This window comes from Hyperolius riggenbachi, chromosome 1 (genome assembly GCF_040937935.1).
Source record: "Hyperolius riggenbachi isolate aHypRig1 chromosome 1, aHypRig1.pri, whole genome shotgun sequence".
NCBI lineage: Eukaryota > Metazoa > Chordata > Amphibia > Anura > Hyperoliidae > Hyperolius > Hyperolius riggenbachi.
The window spans coordinates 561,751,724-561,771,241 of record NC_090646.1 but is presented as its reverse complement, the minus strand read 5'-3'; the positions used below and the strand labels follow the sequence as shown (position 1 = coordinate 561,771,241).

The following is a 19,518-nucleotide window of genomic DNA, read 5'->3' as shown; positions in this document are numbered from 1 at the left end:
TTTGGGAGGATTTGTTTTATTTTTGTTTCATATTCCCCCCTCCCACTACATGCTGGAACTTGCAGGTAAGCTGGAGAATTTTTGCAAGTAAATACCCCCTGGCAAATCTGGGTCAGATGGATCAGGGATATCCTGCTGCTGATTGATTTTTTATTTTTTTTTTATTCCCTAGCCCCCTCCCCAAACCCCCCCCCCCCCCACCCTTCCCGATCCATCTGGGCAAATCGGTAAGCATTGTTTGCAGTGTTGGAAACCAACAATCATGTAAGAGATTGTTTACATGATCATGGATAAACCCGTGCAAGTAATTGAGGATAGTTCCAATCCTCAGCGACTTAATTGGACATGTCGGTCGTTCAAAAACGAATTATTGCAGTTGGTGGCGTGCATTGTTTAAGTTTCATGAATTTTTGTTAAACTATGTTCTGCGATATCGTGAAACATCATTTGTTGTGCAAAATCATCCGCGAAAAGTGTTTAGTGGGTACAGACTGTGTACTTTAAGCAGTACTGAGCTTGACCCCTGAACTGAATTATAAGAGGCAAAAGCTTTGATTCATTGAGTGTAGGATTTAGCTCTATTGGGACAAATCCTTCTCAAAAGGGGTGTATTCTTCAATGCACAGCCATGGTTTTTGTTTGTTCGTTTTTTTTTTGTTTTTTTTTTGCATATCAGATTAGAGTATTTTTCTTTAAAGGAAAAAAGTATAAAAAGCTGTGGTGTCCATTACAAATGATTATAACTGGTTGCATTTCCTCTTCTATCTGCAGACAGTTCAGTCAGAGACAGGCAGCTGCCGGTGATTTTCCTCACATACACTGTTAAGGGGCAGTTCTGATGGATGTCTTCCAGCGTCTTGTTCGGGGGGCTTGCGTGGGCTTTTAGCGGCAATCAGTGTTTTTTGTTAGGGAATTCCCCCTCTCATGGCTCACTCTGCCGTCAGATTAGAGCAGCCTGCTTTCAGTTCTGGTGAAAGGAATTTGATACTACTGTAATAGATAAGTGAATTGTATGCATTATCATTTACCAGCACTTCTGAAACTTTCAATCCCAGGTTAAAAAGTTAGTGGACCTGAACTCTTGCACAGGATAGAAGGGAAACAGAAATGCACCCTGTATGTATTTAGAGGGTTTAGCCAGTCCTAATTCCCCTCATTTGTGTCTAATCAGTTTGTAATTTGATCTCCCCCGTGTCACATGACTGCCATGGCAGATAAGGCAGATATCTGATTGGAAAGCAGAGGAGGTTAACAATGTCTGCTTCCATGAACCAGGAAGTAGAAACAGTGCAGATTTATTTTAGGATTTGTATCAGCTGTAACAAAGAAAGATGTTTTTGTTTAAAGGGAAACTTAACTGAGAGTAATATGGATGTTTCCTTTTAAACAATACAAGTTGCCTGGCAGTCCTGCTGTCTCTTTGGCTCTAGTAGTGTCTGAATCACAGACCTGAAACAAGCATGCAGCTATTCCAGTCTGACTTCAGTCAGCACCTGATCTGCATGCTTGTTCAGGGGCTGTGGCTAAAAGTATTAGAGACACAGGATCAGCAGGAGAGTCAGGCAACTGGTATTTTAAAAGGGAAAATCCATATCCTTTTCAGTTTACGTTCCCTTTAAAGGTTGTGCTGTTGTGTATCTTTTAGAGCAGAGAGGACATTCTGAGTTCAAGTCCGCTTTAATCGATAGTGTTCCTTTAACAATAATACAATGTTATTGGCTTGTCTTATGGGGGAGGGGCTACAGAATATCTGAGGGTAACTAATTTACATACCAGAGAGGAACGAGGGGTGAAAAAAGGCAAAGATTTTATATATACCTGGGGCTTCTTCCAGCCCCATAAGCCTGAATCGCTCCCACGCCGCCGTCCTCCGCTTCCTGGATCTGCCGGTACCGGGCCCGTCACTTCCGGCGGACGCGACCAATTGTCCGCATCACAGGGGCTCCCTCCATACATGTACGCATGCGGCAGCGCAGTAAGCAGCCACATGCGTATCTGTATGGGGAGAGCACCCTGTGATGCGGAGAATTGACCGCGTCCGCCGGCCGACTTGCCGACTCGCGGCAATGACGGGACCCGGTGGCGGCGGATCCAGGCAACTGAGGACGGCGGTGTGGGAGCGATCCGTGCGTATGGGGCTGGAGGAAGCCCCAGGTATGTATAGTTCATCCTCTCTGGTTCCTTTAACACTTTTTTTTTTTATATGTTAATTAAGAAACCTACTGTATTTAAGGCAAGCCTAATTGTGGCCATTAACAATACAGTTCACCAGACAATCGATTGTCCGGTTTGATAGTAACATGGGTTGGAAATGATCATTAGGGCCTACAAATGTCTGGAGCATTGCATTGTTAATGGCCAACTTGAGAGTGCATACAGACATCCAGTTTTGATTGGCCAATTTTACCACTTCCATGCAATATGAGAGCTTACCTACCCAATCTTCTTGGTATTCAATGTGTGTTGGCCCTCATGCTATAGGGAGATGGTAAAATTGGTCAGTGATTTGACAAACAAAATGGATGTGTATGCATCCTTAGGCCTGGGACCACTAGGAGTGCTTTTTCAGCGCTTGCCGATCACCAGGATTATGCAAATTTTATGCAAATATACACAGCTTAAAAATTAACCAGTCAAGTCCCACCCAGATTTAAATTGGGCTATTTCTAAGCCGCATGTGTTTGCATAAAAGTGTACATAAATCTGCATGAATTCGAAAATATTTGCATCTCATTGACCGTCCCTATGTGTGAGTAATCACGTCAGTGACTATAGTGGCTGTGCGATCGATCTGGGCATCGTGGTGTAATCGCTAGAAACTAATTCACACATCAAAAATTCCATTGAATTTGTTCTCTGCAATGGGTCCATGGAAAGGTTTGCACAGGGGTCTTTTAAATATTATGTAACTAAAAGTAGTTCCCTTAACTTTTAAATTAGGAAGTTTAATCCCACTTCAAAGCTTTGTACAAACACTAGATGAAACTCTGCAAAGGCGTCTGACATTTACTGCCCCTGCGGCCCCCGATGCTTTAGCCAATGCACAGCCGTGCAGATCAATGCGGACAGGTGTATTCTTGCCACCAGGGCTGTGGAGTCGGAGTTGAGGACTATGACTCTGGAGTCTGAGCCATTTTGGGTACCTGGAGTCAGTGGTTTCATAAACTGAGTCAGTCTGATGATTTTTGTACCAACTCCACAGCCCTGCTTGCCACTCACCCTGCCTGCCACACAATGTAACACCCGCACCACAGTGTCTGTACAGCCGCCATCCTGCAGTGTTGCCTGAGGCATTAAATCATGGTTCTTAACTGGTTGACATTCTTTGCATGTGTGTAGGATGCTTAACGCACAGCCACAAACATGAGAAAATTAAATAGTGAAATACGTAATGCTGTTTTACGCACAATCAGTTCTGATCAGAACCTCATTCTGTCTCACTATGTAACAAAGTTGTCACACTCTGGGCTTCAGTCTCTCATTCTTTATACAGGCCGTGCAAATCAATAACACCTGTTTTGAGGGATTAGGTTTTCAATTTAATGTTCTTGCACTATACAACTGGTCGCACACAGACTGATTTAGTTTCTGATGTTGCAATCATCCTCAGACTTGTAGTGGAAAATTGCAGTCTGTGTGCCAACTTTCCCTGTCATGGCCAGAATGCTTGGAATCTTGCATGTAAACAGACAGATCCTCCTGTGTGACTGAAGGAGAGCTCTAGACTACAGGGGTTCCCCTGTGCTAAGGCAAGAACTAAATCAGAGGAATGTTATCAGGATGACGCTCAATCACAGAAAAAGATAGAAATTGTGAGTAGGACTGGAGCATCCTTCTGTCTCCTGGAAGAGGTAAAAACGCATGCGCTTCTATGTGCTTGCACGCGCTTTTATGCGCTTAAAAAGCGCATCCATTTACTTGCATTGATGTGCGCTTTACAGTTCAACGCACAGAAATGCATGCAACCCTACGTTTTTGTAATGCTGTTCGGCGCAGCGCATAGATGTGAACCAGCTACATTTAATTGCATGGGAAAATCGATACCTGAACGCACAGGGCAGTGCACTGTAAAAAGCGCACAGAAACTGCCCTGATGTGACCGAGGCCTTATGCAAAAAAAGAAAAATTTGCTTAAAAAAAAAAAAATCACGTGTTTTTTTTTAATTTTTTTTTATTTTGTAAATTTTTCTTTTTTGCCTGAGTGATAGTTTCTGTGATTTCATAGTGTGGGTACAAGAGCATGATAAAGCAAATGATGATTTGATCGGATCTTTATGATCCCCGATGACTCCCGTGCAAAGTGCCATGATTGTTTGAAGTCTTGTTTACACCCGTCGTGTGCCGTTGCATTCTTCCATGGGTAGACAGATGGATCGGGGAACGCTTGTTCCGTCTGGTCACGTCTGAGGATTCCCCATCCATCTTCCAGTGGATACAAGCCTTTAAACAATCACCGTAATGTCTAAACACCTGAACTCTAAGTTGTCAGCTTTTTTTTTTTTTTTATAGCATTTACACCTTCCACTTTTCCCTTACAAATTTTGAACCTCTCCCTCCTCAGATACACACTGCAGATTGCTCCCTTTATAGACATGAGCTTAATTCTGGCTTGTATCTGTCACTTTCTATAAATACATTCACAGAAATTCTGGATTGCAGAGTAGCTGAAGACTGCAACACATTAAGCCATGTAACGCTGTAGTGCTGATATTTGGGGTGAGACGATCATCATAGTTTAAAATTGTACAAAAGGAACTGGGAAGGGCCCACATGCAAGCACACACCTGCAACATACAGTGCTAGTAGAACATAAAACATAGCGGCAGAAATGTTGTTCTTTAGTTAACGGCCCTGTCTTATGTTGACTACTTTGTGTATCAAGAAGCACCCCTGTCATGTATTTGCAGTAAAGTCCGCTGCTTGTATGGACAACACAGATGTTGAACAGTCTTTATTAAATATCTGGATAACGCAACTAGTACAGGACCACAAACCTACCCCTCTGCACTTTCTGTGTTATCCTGTGATTTAATAGATTGCTGCTTTTTGGGCCTACGTGGCTGTCGAGTGGGCTTTCTTACTGCAAGTATTCCTGAGAAGTGGCTTTGTTTTTCTATCCACTGTGTACTGGATGCTATTGGTTTGGAAGTAGGGGTTTTGAGTGGTTTTCTGGATGTTTGACACCTGCCATGTTGGAGCCATTCCAGAGTCTGCTAAAAGCATAATTTCTGGTAAATTGCGTTTTGGGTAATGTCATTAGATGTTAGAATGTTTGTTTATTCTGTCTGGTCTCTGTTAGAATCCACCACTCCTTCTACCCACACAGGAGGTGCAGCAAAACTCTCCTCCAAGCTCCACAGGTCAAAACACGTGAATAAACATTTTGGGTCAGCCTGAAATGGGGCTGGAACATTCCTGGACTCTTGAATGTATTAAAGCACAGGTATTAGTCACATGGCATTAAAAGCACAGGTATTAGTTGTATGCCATTGCAGAGTTAGGTTAAACCATGATTGATTGTTCAAACCTCCTGCATTACCCATAGTGCTACCACTAGCATTCTTAAAGGGACACTGAAGTAAAAAAAAAACTTATGACTTGTATGTGTTGTTTGGATTATTAATAAACATTAGTAGCAAAGAATCTCATTTTTATTATACAGCTTTATTTTTAGAACATTGCATAATTTTCTAATTGCAGTTTACAAACTTCACAGGTTGAAATAAGTGCTTCAGAAAACAGCACAGTAGCCAACCAGGCTTTGTCAGAGCTCAGTGATGTTCTTTTGCATTGATAACTAAACTTTAACTTCCTGTACTGGAAACAATGAAACTCATATATTTGCTACTAATGTTCTATTTCTTAGCTGTACTACACATACAATTATCTCATAAGTGTATTTTCATTTCAGATTCCCTTTAATAGGACATGCATTGCAGATAAGTAAGCCAGTAATCCAGAGACGTAAACACCTGGCTACCCCTTCAAGACCCAGGTATGCCTGTCTGTAGTGCTCATCCTGTTATTGTGCAGCACATACAACAGGGCACCTGAAACTGTATGGATCCTCTTATTTGGGTACTAAGCAACAAAAGGTGGCCATACATGAAGCGAATTGACGGCCGATCGACCATTCAATTTGATTATAATCAATAGAAATCAATCCCTATCATACATTCTGGAATGATTTTCAATAGATTCTAGCATGGAATTTCTCAAATCAATTGAACTTAATTGTTTTCGTTGTAGTGCAACACTATCGACCACCATTCCTGCCCCACCACTGATAGACCTAGATTTTCTCTCGGCACTATACTTCCAAATTTGGCCTAAAATAGATCTGCATCTTTGTAACTGATTCACGCATGTATGATCTTCGTGTCACTGCCCTGATGGGTGGCTTCAAAACAGCAAATGATCGATTGATAGCAGAAACAAAATTTATAAATTGGTTTAAAGCTGTGGACAAGGGCTTGAATAAGGACAAAAACTTTTTATATTGGTATGAGGCTGATATTTGAACTCTCAGCCTATATAGCTGAACTCGTGAACTCAGACTTTACGATACCTCTGTGTCAGTCCAACTCCCAGGTCTGTGAGCGTGGTGTAAACAAGGATCCTTATCTCAGCTAACAACCTCTCACCCCATTTAAGGGCTGGGGCACACCGAGCGGCTTTTGCAGCCGCTTGCGGCTGCGGATACGCTATGGTAATGTATTTCAATGTATGTGTGCACACCACAGCAGGAGGCGTTTTTGCAGAAACTAATCCTCCCGCGGTGAGGCATTTTTTCGATTGCGGAGGCGTTTCTGCCTCAATGTTAAGTATAGGAAAAACGCAAACGCTCTGAAAAACTGCAGATCAGAGCGGTTTGCCAGGCAATTTTGTTACAGAAGCTGTTCAGTAACAGCTTTACTGTAACAATATATGAAATATGCTACACTGAAATCCGCAGCAGCAATCCGCAAAACTCCTCATAAAAATAAAAAAAAGCGTTTAAAAATCTGCTAGAATTTTGCGGATCTGCTAGCGGGTTTTGGTGTGCATCGTGGCTCTATGTTCTGTTTCAATTAAGGCATCTTAATGACGTGTATTTATGCTTGAAAAAAAATCTGTTTTACTTTTTTGATGTTACATGTATATAGCTGTCTGTACCACCAGCCTGCAAACTAACAGGATGCAAGCCTGACTAAGGCTGCAAGGCCGAAAGCTTGCTTATTCTTATAAATTTTTTAGTTGGCCAATAAATGGTATCCTGATTTAAAACTTATTTCTTGTTACTACAGAATTGGATTATTGATCGAATCTGCTGGGAATTGAGCAGGAAAATAGGAGTATAGCCAGCTTAAACGAAACTTGAAGTGGGAGGGATATGGAGGCTTCTAGATTTCTTTCCTTAAACAATACCCGTGGCCTGGCAGCCCTGCTTATCTATTTGGCTGCAGTAATGTCTGAATCGCATCAAACAATCATTCAGCTAATCTTAAGATTTGGAAAAAAGTCAAACACCTGATATGCTGCATGTAAGAGGCAGAGGATCAGCAGGATAGCCAGGCAACTGGTATTGCTTATGGTGGCCATACACGGTACAATAATAACGTTCAATTTTCCCGTTTATTCGATCTAAATGATCGAATTGAATGAAAGTTGAAAATATTTATTTTTTTCGATCAAGAAATTCGAATGATTATCCCGTTTTTTCGGGAAAAATGATCGGACATGCTGGAAAAATCTTTATATTCGATCTAATGGAATAATCTAACTAAATTATCTAATTGAAAAATTGTACCATGTATGGCCACCTTTAAAAGGATATAAATATGGCAGCCTCCATATACCTCTTACTTCAGGTTTCCTTTAAGGTTGCCATCGGTTTACTATGTGCAGAAACTGAACACTTGTCCAGTGTGTGTCTAGCGTGAGTTGTCTGGCAGAACTCCATTTTATGCCTGTGGGCAACTTGACAAAACCAGTTAATAGGTTGGTTTTTTTTTATGGACTTGGCAGTGATGCATCTCAACTAGTTTAGATGTGCAGTAGAAGATACTTCTAGACTATTTTCTTTTAACATAACAGATTCCCAAACATAAAAGGGTCTGAAGGAAGAATATATATAAAAAGAGAACGAGAGCCCAATATAGTGTAGTAAGTCAAAACAATTGATATAATGGAAAGAAGTAAAATGAATACTCACAAACCAGGGTTACCTCCAGGCAACCACTGCGTAGGCAGGTGAGGAGATTAGCCTGTCCTCACTCAGGATTAAGAAGTCGCTCTCTGTAGACGTGAAGAAAAGGGGTATCCCCCTCCACCAAGGGTGGATGTATAACGTATAACAATTTGAACAGAACAATTTGAACAGTCGCTCTCTGTAGACAGGAAAAAAGGTAGCAACCCTCCACCAGGGGTGGACTCGAAATTGTATATAATGAACAGAGGCGCCAAAAGTATAAACTTAGATTAAAAAAGCTTAAAAACCAACTTAATTGGCAAATATAAAGCTGGAAGTGCTGGTCTTACCTCCCTCAAGCAGACACGACGACTGTGATACAGTCAAACACATTTATTAGAAACTCCCAAAAAATTGCAACGCGTTTCGCAGGCTCAATCCTTCCTCATCAGGTAATACAGGGAGGAGTATTAAGCGATCTGCACAAGGATTATTATTATTATTTATTATTTAGTATTTATATAGCGCCGACATATTACGCAGCGCTGTACAGTGTATATATATATATCTTGTCACTAACTGTCCCTCAAAGGAGCTCACAATCTAATCCCTACCATTGCCATATGTCTATATTATGTAGTGTAAGTACTGTAGTCTAGGGCCAATTTTAGGGGGAGCCAATTAACTTATCTGTATGTTTTTGGAATGTGGGAGGAAACCGGAGTGCCCGGAGGAAACCCACGCAGACACGGAGAAAACATACAAACTCTTTGCAGATAGTGCCCTGGCCGGGATTCGAACCAGGGACCCAGCGCTGCAAGGCGAGAGCGCTAACCACTACGCCACCGTGCTGCCCATAAGGATTCAAGTTAAGCGCCTCAGAGAGCGACTTCTTAATCCTGAGTGGGGTCAGGACAATCTCCCCACCTGCCTTTACAGTGGTTACCTGCTGGTGACCCTGACTTTTGTGTACTCCGACCCCTACTGCCTGATAAAGCGGATTTAGGCCTGCGAAACGCATTGTGAATTAACCCTTGGAGTGTACCAATAAATATATCCTTTTTTTTAAATACACAGCTTGTTGTGTCTGCTTAAAGGAGGTAAGTCCACTGCTGCCTCCCAAGCATATTTTAACTTTTTTAAATAATTGATCTTATCCTTTTGGTGCCTCTGTTCAAATTGTTATACTGAAGGAAGAATCGTTCTTCTTGACCATAGCTGCAATCCTCTCCTGTTTGTTTTACTCACGCTGTATGAAACAGCTGAATTATTTGTCAAGTTCATCCTTTTTTAGCACATGGTCACGAGATTGTTTGTTCTAAAATGAATATATATTGAATGTTGTATTATTGGAGTAGTGTATATTCCGAATTTTCTATTCATTTAATTTTGAGTTAAAACCTACAACTTCTTTTTTGCTATGTGGTGTCTTATTGAATAAGCCTGTAAAGGTGGTGCTGATAGTACAACTTCAAACTCGAGTTGCTGTTGCCGGGGCACACATCGTCCTGGGGAGGATCGTTCTAATACTCATTGACTTTTGTGGGTTTTTGTCAAGTTGTAGCATTCTGATTTGTGCCTTTTCTCATTTGTTTGTTTTATATGTGGGGTTCATGAAGAGAATAGAAGTATTCTTTTACTGGGGGGATAATGGACATAATTGGATTATGATCATCAGAAAACATTAATATTAATGTGTGCTTTTTCAGCTGTGTATCTTAAACACATTGTATGATTACCATTCTTTGTTTGTTTCAGAACGGGCCCAGCTGCCCAGAAACATGATAGAAAACAGCATGTTTGAAGAGGAGCCTGATGTGGTTGATCTAGCTAAAGAGCCTGGATTAAATCCACTGGATTCAGATGATGTAGAATATGAACCAAGAAGCTCTCGATTATTGGTCCGTGGCTTGGGAGAGCATGAGTTGGACGAAGAGGAAGAAGATTGTGAATCTTCGGCAAAATTGCTGGGCATGTCCTTCATGAACAGAAGCTCAGGTCGGAGTAACCCTGTGAACTACAGGCCAGTTCAGGAGGGAGTGTGCCCAACACCTTCAGCAAGGACAGTGATTGCGGGCGTTGTTGTGGTTATCATTTTAGTTTCAATATCAACTTTGATTTACTTGCTTCCAAAGTGCACATTTACCAAAGAAGGCTGTCATGCAAAAGTCCACCCAATGGAACTTGTCTACCCAATAGCTACTAATGGAGAACTGTTTCCTTGGGCAAGGAGCAGACTTCCAGACTTTGTCATACCAGTGGAATATAACATTACTGTGCATCCCAATCTGACGACCAAGGAATTTTCTGGCATTACTCAGATTAAATTGAAAATTTTGAAGGACACCAAGTTTTTAGTACTCCACAGCTTGGGTCTACAGAACATTGAGGCAAATCTCACCTTATCCGGAGGAGCTGTTCACAAGCTTAACATTTTGGAGTATCCAGGTTTTGAAATGATTGCCATGGCTTTACCAGAAAAACTGCCAAATGGATCTGAATGCACGCTGAAAATCACATATTGTGCCAATTTTTCCAGTTCTTATTATGGGTTTTATAGGATTTCCTATGCAGATGGAAATAGCAGGTAATTGGTTTTGTCGATCTATAGCAGGTATCTGAACTTTACCACTTCCATGTAGCATGAGAGCATTCCTACACAATCTGTTCAGTATTCAAAATCTGTTGGCCATCATACTACATGTAAGTGGTAAGATTGGCCATTCAAAATTGGATGTGTATGCACCCCAAGTCTCATTGACTTCTGCAGAGAGAACTGTAGAAACATCCCTCCCTTTCTGTGGCGTCACCAGTGAGAAAGTTTCGTTCTACTGGAATACATCAGTAACCGTGCACTTTAGCACTGTTGGAGGTTACTGTCACCATGGAGATTTCTCACTTCCTGTTCTCAGATTTCCCTTATGTTCCTCTAACACATTTAACCCTTCACCCATTTTCTGAAACTTTAAACAGTTGTTCCACTTGGTAATCTTGAAATGTTTTTGAATGTGATATATTGCCATTGCTCAATACCTACTGGAAGTGTATATTGCTAGATTATTAATTCTCTAAGAATATTGTACCTGGATTTACAGAGTTTGTGAGCCTCGGTAAACTTGCAAACCTAGATTACTAGAGGACCTGTTTGCAGCTTTCACCAGTTATGTTGACTCCAAGAAATCATTGCAGATTACAATAGTACTGCTATAGAGCTTGTACATTGCAAACAAATGTATTTGTGAATTTAAAATTCTTACTATGATGTGGTATGACACGGGTATGGGTTGAAACGTTTTGCCGCATAAAGTCTACAAGAATCTAGTCCAGGTACAGCTCTCAGGGCTTTCCAAAAGTGAGTCCCTCACTGATCATCTCTGTAAGCAAATGGGGGCGTGAGAGCATCCAATTCTAGTTATAACCAATTATAAGCTTTTCTGAGGAGGTGTTTTAAGGAGAGTTTGAAGATTTCCAGGTTTCCATTTATGTTCCAATTCACTAGTGTGTAATTCTTAGGTGTGGTGATCAGGTAATTTTAAATTGGGTAATTTGCACTAAAGTACTGTTAGGAAAAGTGGCATCTGGCTGAGTTTGCTGAGAAGTGGCAAACTTTTCAGGTGACTCCATATTTAGAAGTGTTTCAGTCAAAGGTCCTGGCTAAAATAATGGAACGGTCTTTCTGATGAATACAGCTCAACCCTTTGTAGAGACACTTAGGGCACTTTCACACTTACTGGATCGCCTCACAGAAATCGCTGCATCTTGGCGCAAAAGTACGGATAGCCTTATGGGGGCTATTGTGATGTGGCGGATCCAGTTGTGGCGTCGCAAGAGCTGCAGTGCGTGCTTGACCCAAGTGAGGCATACGGTATTTTGTGCTTGATTCACTAAATGGTGCTAACAGTTATCACGCCTAAAAGCTTTGCACGTGCAAACTAGGGTGCTAGTTTGCACGGCAAAGCTCCTACTGATCGCATGCCATTTAAGCGCGCGTAAAAGTTTGTGCTTGTAAAGTTTTGCGCACACCACTTTGCGTGCAAAGTATGCTCATCACGCTACTTAGCATGCGAATCGGCTGATTTTGCAAGCCAGTTTGCACGTGCTAAGTGGCTTTTCACTGGCGTGCTAACACTTTGCACGCTTTTGTGAATCAAGCCCCTTGTGTGGTCGCACTGCAGCTGCAGTGTGATCTTCGCATTGCAATAAGGTGCAAACGAGCCCCCCCCCCACCTTGTATTGCCATGTCCACATACCTATATTGTAATAGACCGTTATCAAAATGCATTTTCTACCGTGCCTTTCTGGAGAATGCATAATAATGTGCACATTACCATAGCAATGCTATAAGCTATGAAAAACATGCACGTTATAATGTGTGGAGTGTTATCATGCATTGTCGCAGGTGTTACAAAATGAGCATAGTGTGATCTTGGCTTAAACTATTGCTTCTATGGAGACCCTCTTCTCTAGTAACACAAGGTGGTGCTGAGATGCAATAAAGAGACCAGCTTTGTAAGGGTGAGAATAGTTGTTAGTCAGGTGTTTGAATGTCTTGCACAGCAGGTTACCGAAGACAAAGTAATTTTTACAAACGGAGGGAGCAGGCGTGTGTGCAGCACGGCATTTGTAGTAGTGTCACACAGACACTAAAGGATCAAACCCTTTTGTTTTTGAGGGGAGTGCAACAGCTGGAAAAGAGGAATGACGCCCTCTATGCAGTATTTCAGCAAGAGCTGGCAAATCCAAAGTAAATATTTATTGGTTTCATCTAAAGGCATAAAAGTATATGGCCAACGTTTTGGAGCCACTGGTCCCAGATAAGTACACATCCCTGCGTGAGAGTGTCTAGAGGAGCCTGACTCCCACTTCCCCCTACAGGAATTTTTACACAGCGGCAGACAGATTTTTGCCTCCAAGCAAGCATTGCCTTGATAAAGTAGCCCTACGTGGACCAATCGTTGGCCATATGCTTTTACATGGAATCAATAAAGATTTACTTTGGATGCGCCAGCTTTCCTCTATTGAATTTGTATGCAGCAGTCCTCATGCCCACATCTCTACCATTTGCCTCAGTTTTCTTGTAAATGCTGCCGTGCGCTTCGCACTTCCTTGATTGTGCTCCTGTGGCTGGGACCACTATGTGCAGTACCTCATGCGTGTGCATAGAGCATCAAGGACCCGTGCAGCCAACCCAGCGCTTGCGCAGTAGTGTGACGCTTTGGGGCATTTGAAGGGAAGGGGAGGGAATAATCGGCTGGCATGAGTGCTGCCAATATATGCCTTCTCCCTCAGTTTGTGTGAATTACTTCGTCTTGGGTATCCTAAGCCTCAACAAGTAAAAAGAAATGCACTTAAAATAATTTACTTTTTAGTACCAGAACTTTTCAGATGTAATGCTGGAAAGTTATTGTGTATATAATAAGAAAACCTCTCCTGGGCGAAAACTAAGGAGAAAAGTGAATTGCAGTTACAAACTAAGCTACTCGCACACGCACACAAACATAAACTTGTAGAAATTAAATGCTTCTATTCTGTTTTGTATAGTAGTGCAGTAAACATGTTCGTGAGTGGTTTAGTCATCTTAAAGGACCACTATTGTGAAACTTATAAAAACTAAAACTATAAATGATTTATACTGAAGAGAAAGCTGGTAAAAGGGATAATAAAGTGTTAAGAATTGGTTACAAAAAAAATCACACTGATGTTTACACATTCATGACAGCCTCTGTGTATGTGTGGGGGGGCTGCTAGCTGCCCAACAGCACTTCAGCTAGTAGTAAAAACAGTCTCTCCTGATTTTAGCCAGGCAGATACTTTGGTAGATCAAGGGCCCCTCCCCCGTTTACACAGGCACAACAGAGGACAGTCACTGCACGTAGCAGAACAGCTGATAGTGATGGGCTCATGGGTAGAAATGTATCCAAATCCGTGATTGTAATGAGGCTTTCAGGTTTGTGCATGGGGGACTGGGTTAAAGGGGAACTGAAGTAGGAGGTATACGGAGGCTGCCATATTTATTTCCTTTTAACCACCCTGGCGTTCTGATTAAATCGCCAGGGTGGCTGCGGGAGGGTTTTTTTTAAATAAAAAAAAAACTATTTCATGCAGCCAATTGAAAGTTGGCTGCATGAAAGCCCACTAGAGGGCGCTCCGGAGGCGATCTTCCGATCGCCTCCGGCGGCAAGAGATAACACGGAAGGCCGCAATGAGCGGCCCTCCGTGTTTCGCTTCCCTCGTCGCCATGGCGACGAGCGGAGTGACGTCATGGACGTCAGCCGACGTCTTGACGTCAGCCGCCTCCGATCCAGCCCTTAGCGCTGGCCGGAACTGTTTGTTCCGGCTACGCTGGGCTCGGGCGGCTGGGGGGACCCTCTTTCGCCGCTACACGCGGCGGATCGCCGCGCTTCAGCGGCTCAGGCAGCACACGCGGCTGGCAAAGTGCCGGCTGCGTGTGCTGCTTTTTATTTCGTGCAAATCGGCCCAGCAGGGCCTGAGCGGCAGCCTCTGGCGGTGTTGGACGAGCTGAGCTCGTCCAGACCGCTCAGCAGGTTAATCAATACCAGTTGCCTGGCAGCCCTGCAGGTCTATTTCTCTGCAGTAGTATCTGAATAAAACCAGAAACAAGCATGCAGCTACTCTTGTCCGATCTGACTTTAAGGTCTGAAACACCTGATCTGCTGCATGCTTGTTAAGGGGCTACGGCTAATAGTATTAGAGGCAGAGGATCAGCAGGGCTGCCAGGCAACAGGTATTGCTTAAAAGGAAATAACATGGCAGCCTCCATGTACCGCTCTCTTCAGTTCCCCTTTAAAGGGGCACTACAGCGAAAAACTATAAAATTTAAAATATGTGCAAACATACAAATAAGTACATTTTTTCCAGAGTAAAATGAGCCATAAATTACTTTTCTCCTATGTTGCTGTCACTTACAGTAGGTAGTAGAAATCTGACAGAAGCGACAGGTTTTGGACTAGTCCATCTCTTTATAGGGGATTCTCAGGGATAGATTTTCAAAAGCACTTAGTGAATGTCAGTTGCTCTGTCCAACTGCCAAAAAACTGTGTAGGGAGCAGGGAAGCTGGCCAGCATAATTGTTTAACCACTTCACAACGGAGGGGTTTCACCCCTGAAGCACCAGCGCGATTTGTACTTTGCAGCGCTGCTTCTATTGATTTTTTTCAGTGATATGATTGGTTATGGGGACCCCAGTCCCCAATAACCAATCATTGCACTGCAGAGCGGGGGTGTGTGTGTGTGTGTGTGTGTGTGTGTGTGTGTGTGTGTGTGTGCGTGCGCGCGCGGGTCGCGGGGGCGCGCGATAGCGCGCTGCACGTTTGTTTACATTTCATTGTTATCAATGGAGACTGCTTCTGTTTGAAGCAGTCTCCATTGTGTCCGCAATCGGCGCATCTAATTGGATTTAGGAACGCTTGTTCCTAACATCCAATTAGTCACCTGCTGTGCTGGCTGGCTGGCTGGAGTGTGCGCGCGAGGTCCCCGCCCACTCCCAAACAAGTGCGCCTTTCTCCGTCCCTGGGGGTGAAGCGGTGCGCAGAGGGACGGAGAAATTTAGCACTGGGGGGGTGAAGTGGTTAAATCCTTTTTTGGGAATATCTTTATAAAGAATAAAAACCTTGCTGAGAATCCCCTATGAAGAGATGAACTAGTCCAACACCTGTCACTTTCTACTGCCTACTGTAAGTGACAGCATTATAGGAGAAAAATAATGTATGGCTCATTTTACTCTGTAAAAATGTACTTATTTGTATATGTTTACACATTTTAAATTTTACAGTTTTTAGCTGTAGTGCTCCTTTAATTACCCAGATGTCCGGGCACTATGCATATCAAACGCTCGCACGCATCTAATGGGACACTTTCCACTACTCAATACCACATACTTCTTCCTTCGGCCGGAAGGAGGAACCGCGCGGTATTGAGTCGTGGAACTCATTGGACGCGTGCGATCGTTTGATTCGCATCGAAGTGCCCGGACAACTAGTTAATTAACCCCCTGTCCCCTATGCCCCACACACACCTGAGGCAACTAAGCTACATTACAATCAAGGATTCAGATACTTTTCTACCCATGAGCCCATCACTATCAGCTGATGCCTCTCTTAGTATAGCACAGTGGCTAAAATCGGGAGATAGTTTTACTACTAGCTGAAATGCTGTTGGGCAGCTAGCAGCCTGCAGTACAGCCCTGTTGGTAAGACCACACTTGCACACGCCACCCGCACACGCACTTGCACACGCCACCCGCACGCGCACTTGCACACGCCCCGCACTTGCACGCGCGCACTTGCACACGCCCCGCGCGCACTTGCACACGCCCCGCGCGCACTTGCACACGCCCCGCACGTGCGCACTTGCGCGCCCCCCCCCCACACGCTTGTGCGTGCCCCACACACACTTGCGCGCGCCCCCCCACACACTTGCGCGCGCCCCCTCACACACACTTGCGCGCGCCCCCTCACACACACTTGCGCGCGCCCCCTCACACACACTTGCGCGCGCCCCCTCACACACACTTGCGCGCGCCCCCTCACACACACTCGTGCGCCCCCCACACACACTTGCGCACGCCCCCCACACACACGCTTGCGCGTGCCCCCCCACACACACGCTTGCACGCGCCCCTCTCACGCACGTGCGCACACACTTGCACACGCCCCCACACGCCCCCACACACACTTGCGCGCGCACACTTGCACACGCCCCCCACACACTTGCACACGCCCCCCACACACTTGCACACGCCCCCCACACACTTGCACACGCCCCCCACACACACTTGCACACGCCCCCACACACACTTGCGCGCGCCCCCACACGCGTGCACACACTTGCACACGCCCCCTTACACACACGTGCGCGCACACACTTGCACACGCCCCCCCACACACTTGCGCACACCCACACACACACACACACTTGCGTGCGCGCGCACACTTGCACACGCCCCCACACACACTTGCACACGCCCCACACACACTTGCACACGCCCCACACACACTTGCACACGCCCCACACACACTTGCACACGCCCCACACACACTTGCACACGCCCCACACACACTTGCACACGCCCCACACACACTTGCACACGCCCCACACACACTTGCACACGCCCCACACACACTTGCACACGCCCCACACACACTTGCACACACACACACTTTCCACTTCCTCAATTTGCGCCTTACGCTGCTGGTGTATAACACGTGGCGCATGTTACCTCTAATGGATGGTCGATCAGCTGCTGAGTAATGTATGGGCACCATAAAGCTTTGTGTTGGAAAGTGACTTGTGTGGCGTTATCTTTAACAGGCTAAACCTGGATATAGGATGACATTATGCTAATGTTTACTTTCATGTTTTGCTTCAGTAAATGGCTCGTAGCGACACAGTTTGAGCCACTTGCAGCAAGAAAAGCTTTTCCATGCTTTGATGAACCGGCATTTAAATCCAGATTCCGCGTGAAGATCAAAAGAAGTGAAGAGCATATTGCTCTTTCAAATATGCCCAAGGTAATCCTGTTTTGCTCTGGTCTTGGCAGTGTGAATTTTAGTCTCTTAATGTACTAATTGCTGTAGTGGTTCAATATCTGGAGGGTGTGGCAGCAAACTGCGGAAACCGCTTGGCTGTCGCATAATCTGAATAATTTAAAGGGAACCGGAAGCGAGTAAAATTATTTAATATGAACACATGAAGTAGCTGCAAATGAATATTGCATACTAACCTCACTGTCAGTTCCTCTCAGAAGCTCACCATTTTCATCTTACAGTGATCCCTTCCAGTTCTGACAATATTTTGTCAGAACTGAAATATACCAGTTGCTGTCAGTTATATATTAGCAGCTGTCAGTTACAACTGTGCAAGGTAATGTCCATGTTTCTCTATGGCTCAAGTGGGTGATCTTACAGTTTATCAGTGTGCTGACCAGGAAGTTATGGGGTAATGGCCATTTTAAAAATGGAGGACGGAGAATACCATTGATCACAATGGAGACAGGAGAGGAGAAAGAGCTTTAGGTGTAGACTACACAGGAGGTAAGTATGACTGGTGTATGGTTATTTTGACTTATTTTCAGTTCAGGTTCTCTTTTTAAGATGTATACAGCTTACACGTCTCTGTTCTGAATCACATAACATCCCCTGTCATGCTCACCAGCTTCTTCGGTACATGGTTCTGAGCCAGTAATCAAACAATCTTCTGCAATAATGACTGTGCCTGATGCACTGGAGCATAGAGTGGGCACAGGCACCATCTATCTGTGCCCACTCTATGATCTACTGCATTAGGCAACCTTCCATCCTCCCTCTGTGCCCACCTCTATATAATCCAGTGCATCAGGGTATGGGCAGAGGATGGCGGTCAGATGGCTCTGGATTAAAGTGGGCACATGGGGAGGATGGTGGTGCCTAATTGAATTATAAAGGTGGGCAAAGAGGATGGAGGGCACAAAAGTGAGGATGGAATGGGGCCAGGTGCACTAAATCACTGCAGTAGACACGGAGGATGGAAGGGATCAGGTGCATTGGATTATAGCAATAGGCACAGAGGAAGGATGGAAGGGGTCAGGTGCACTTGATCATAGCAGTAGGCACAGGAGGATGGAGGGTGCCTGATGCACTGGATCCTAGGGTCACAGAGGGACGATGGAAGGCGTCGGGTGCACTGGATACTAGGGGTTCAGAGGAAGGATGGAAGGGGTCAGGTGCACTGGATCATAGCGTGTAGGCACAGGAGGATGGAGGGTGCCTGATGCACTGGATCCTAGGGGCACAGAGGGACGATGGAAGGCGTCAGGTGCACTGGATACTATGGGCTCAGAGGAAGGATGGAAGGAGTCAGGTGCACTGGATCATAGCAGTAGGCACAGAGGAAGGATGGAAGGTATCAGGTGCACTGGATCATAAAGGTGGGCACAGAGCATGGAAGGAGTCGGGCGCACTGGATTATGGCAGTAGGCACAGAGGGAGGATGGAAGGGATCATTGCTCTGGATTATAAAGGTGGGCACAAAGGGATGATGGAAGGGGTGATGTGCACTGGATCATAGCAGTAGGCACAGAGCAAGGATGGGAGGTATCAGGTGCACTGAATTGCAGAGATGGAAGTATGTAAACTGTCCTTCCTAGAGTAACTGTTTCTTATCCAAAAAGTCCCCTGAATTATACTATGGTGTCATGTCTTTTCAGATGAGCACAACTACTCTTCCAGATGGATTGCTGCTGGATGAATTTGACATCAGTGTAAAAATGAGCACATACCTGGTTGCTTTCATCGTGTCGGACATGACAAATGTGACTGTAAATGTAAATGGAACTTTGGTGAGTAATAATC

The 19,518-nt window shown here is 44.3% G+C and overlaps 1 protein-coding gene across 2 annotated transcripts in view; it reads left to right on the top strand.

The window, feature by feature from the left end:
- LNPEP (leucyl and cystinyl aminopeptidase) overlaps positions 1-19,518 on the top strand; it is a 117,170-nt gene that overhangs the window by 48,872 nt on the left and 48,780 nt on the right. Inside the window, exons 1-4 of one of the 2 annotated variants that reach the window (XM_068247492.1) lie at positions 5,928-5,995; positions 9,929-10,757; positions 17,559-17,700; positions 19,374-19,505. In XM_068247492.1, the coding sequence (XP_068103593.1) occupies positions 9,952-10,757; positions 17,559-17,700; positions 19,374-19,505 (1,080 nt within the window). In that variant the 5' untranslated portion in view covers positions 5,928-5,995; positions 9,929-9,951. Of the gene's footprint in view, positions 1-5,927; positions 5,996-9,928; positions 10,758-17,558; positions 17,701-19,373; positions 19,506-19,518 lie in introns of those variants that run through there. The other variant, XM_068247491.1, reaches the window with a different exon arrangement.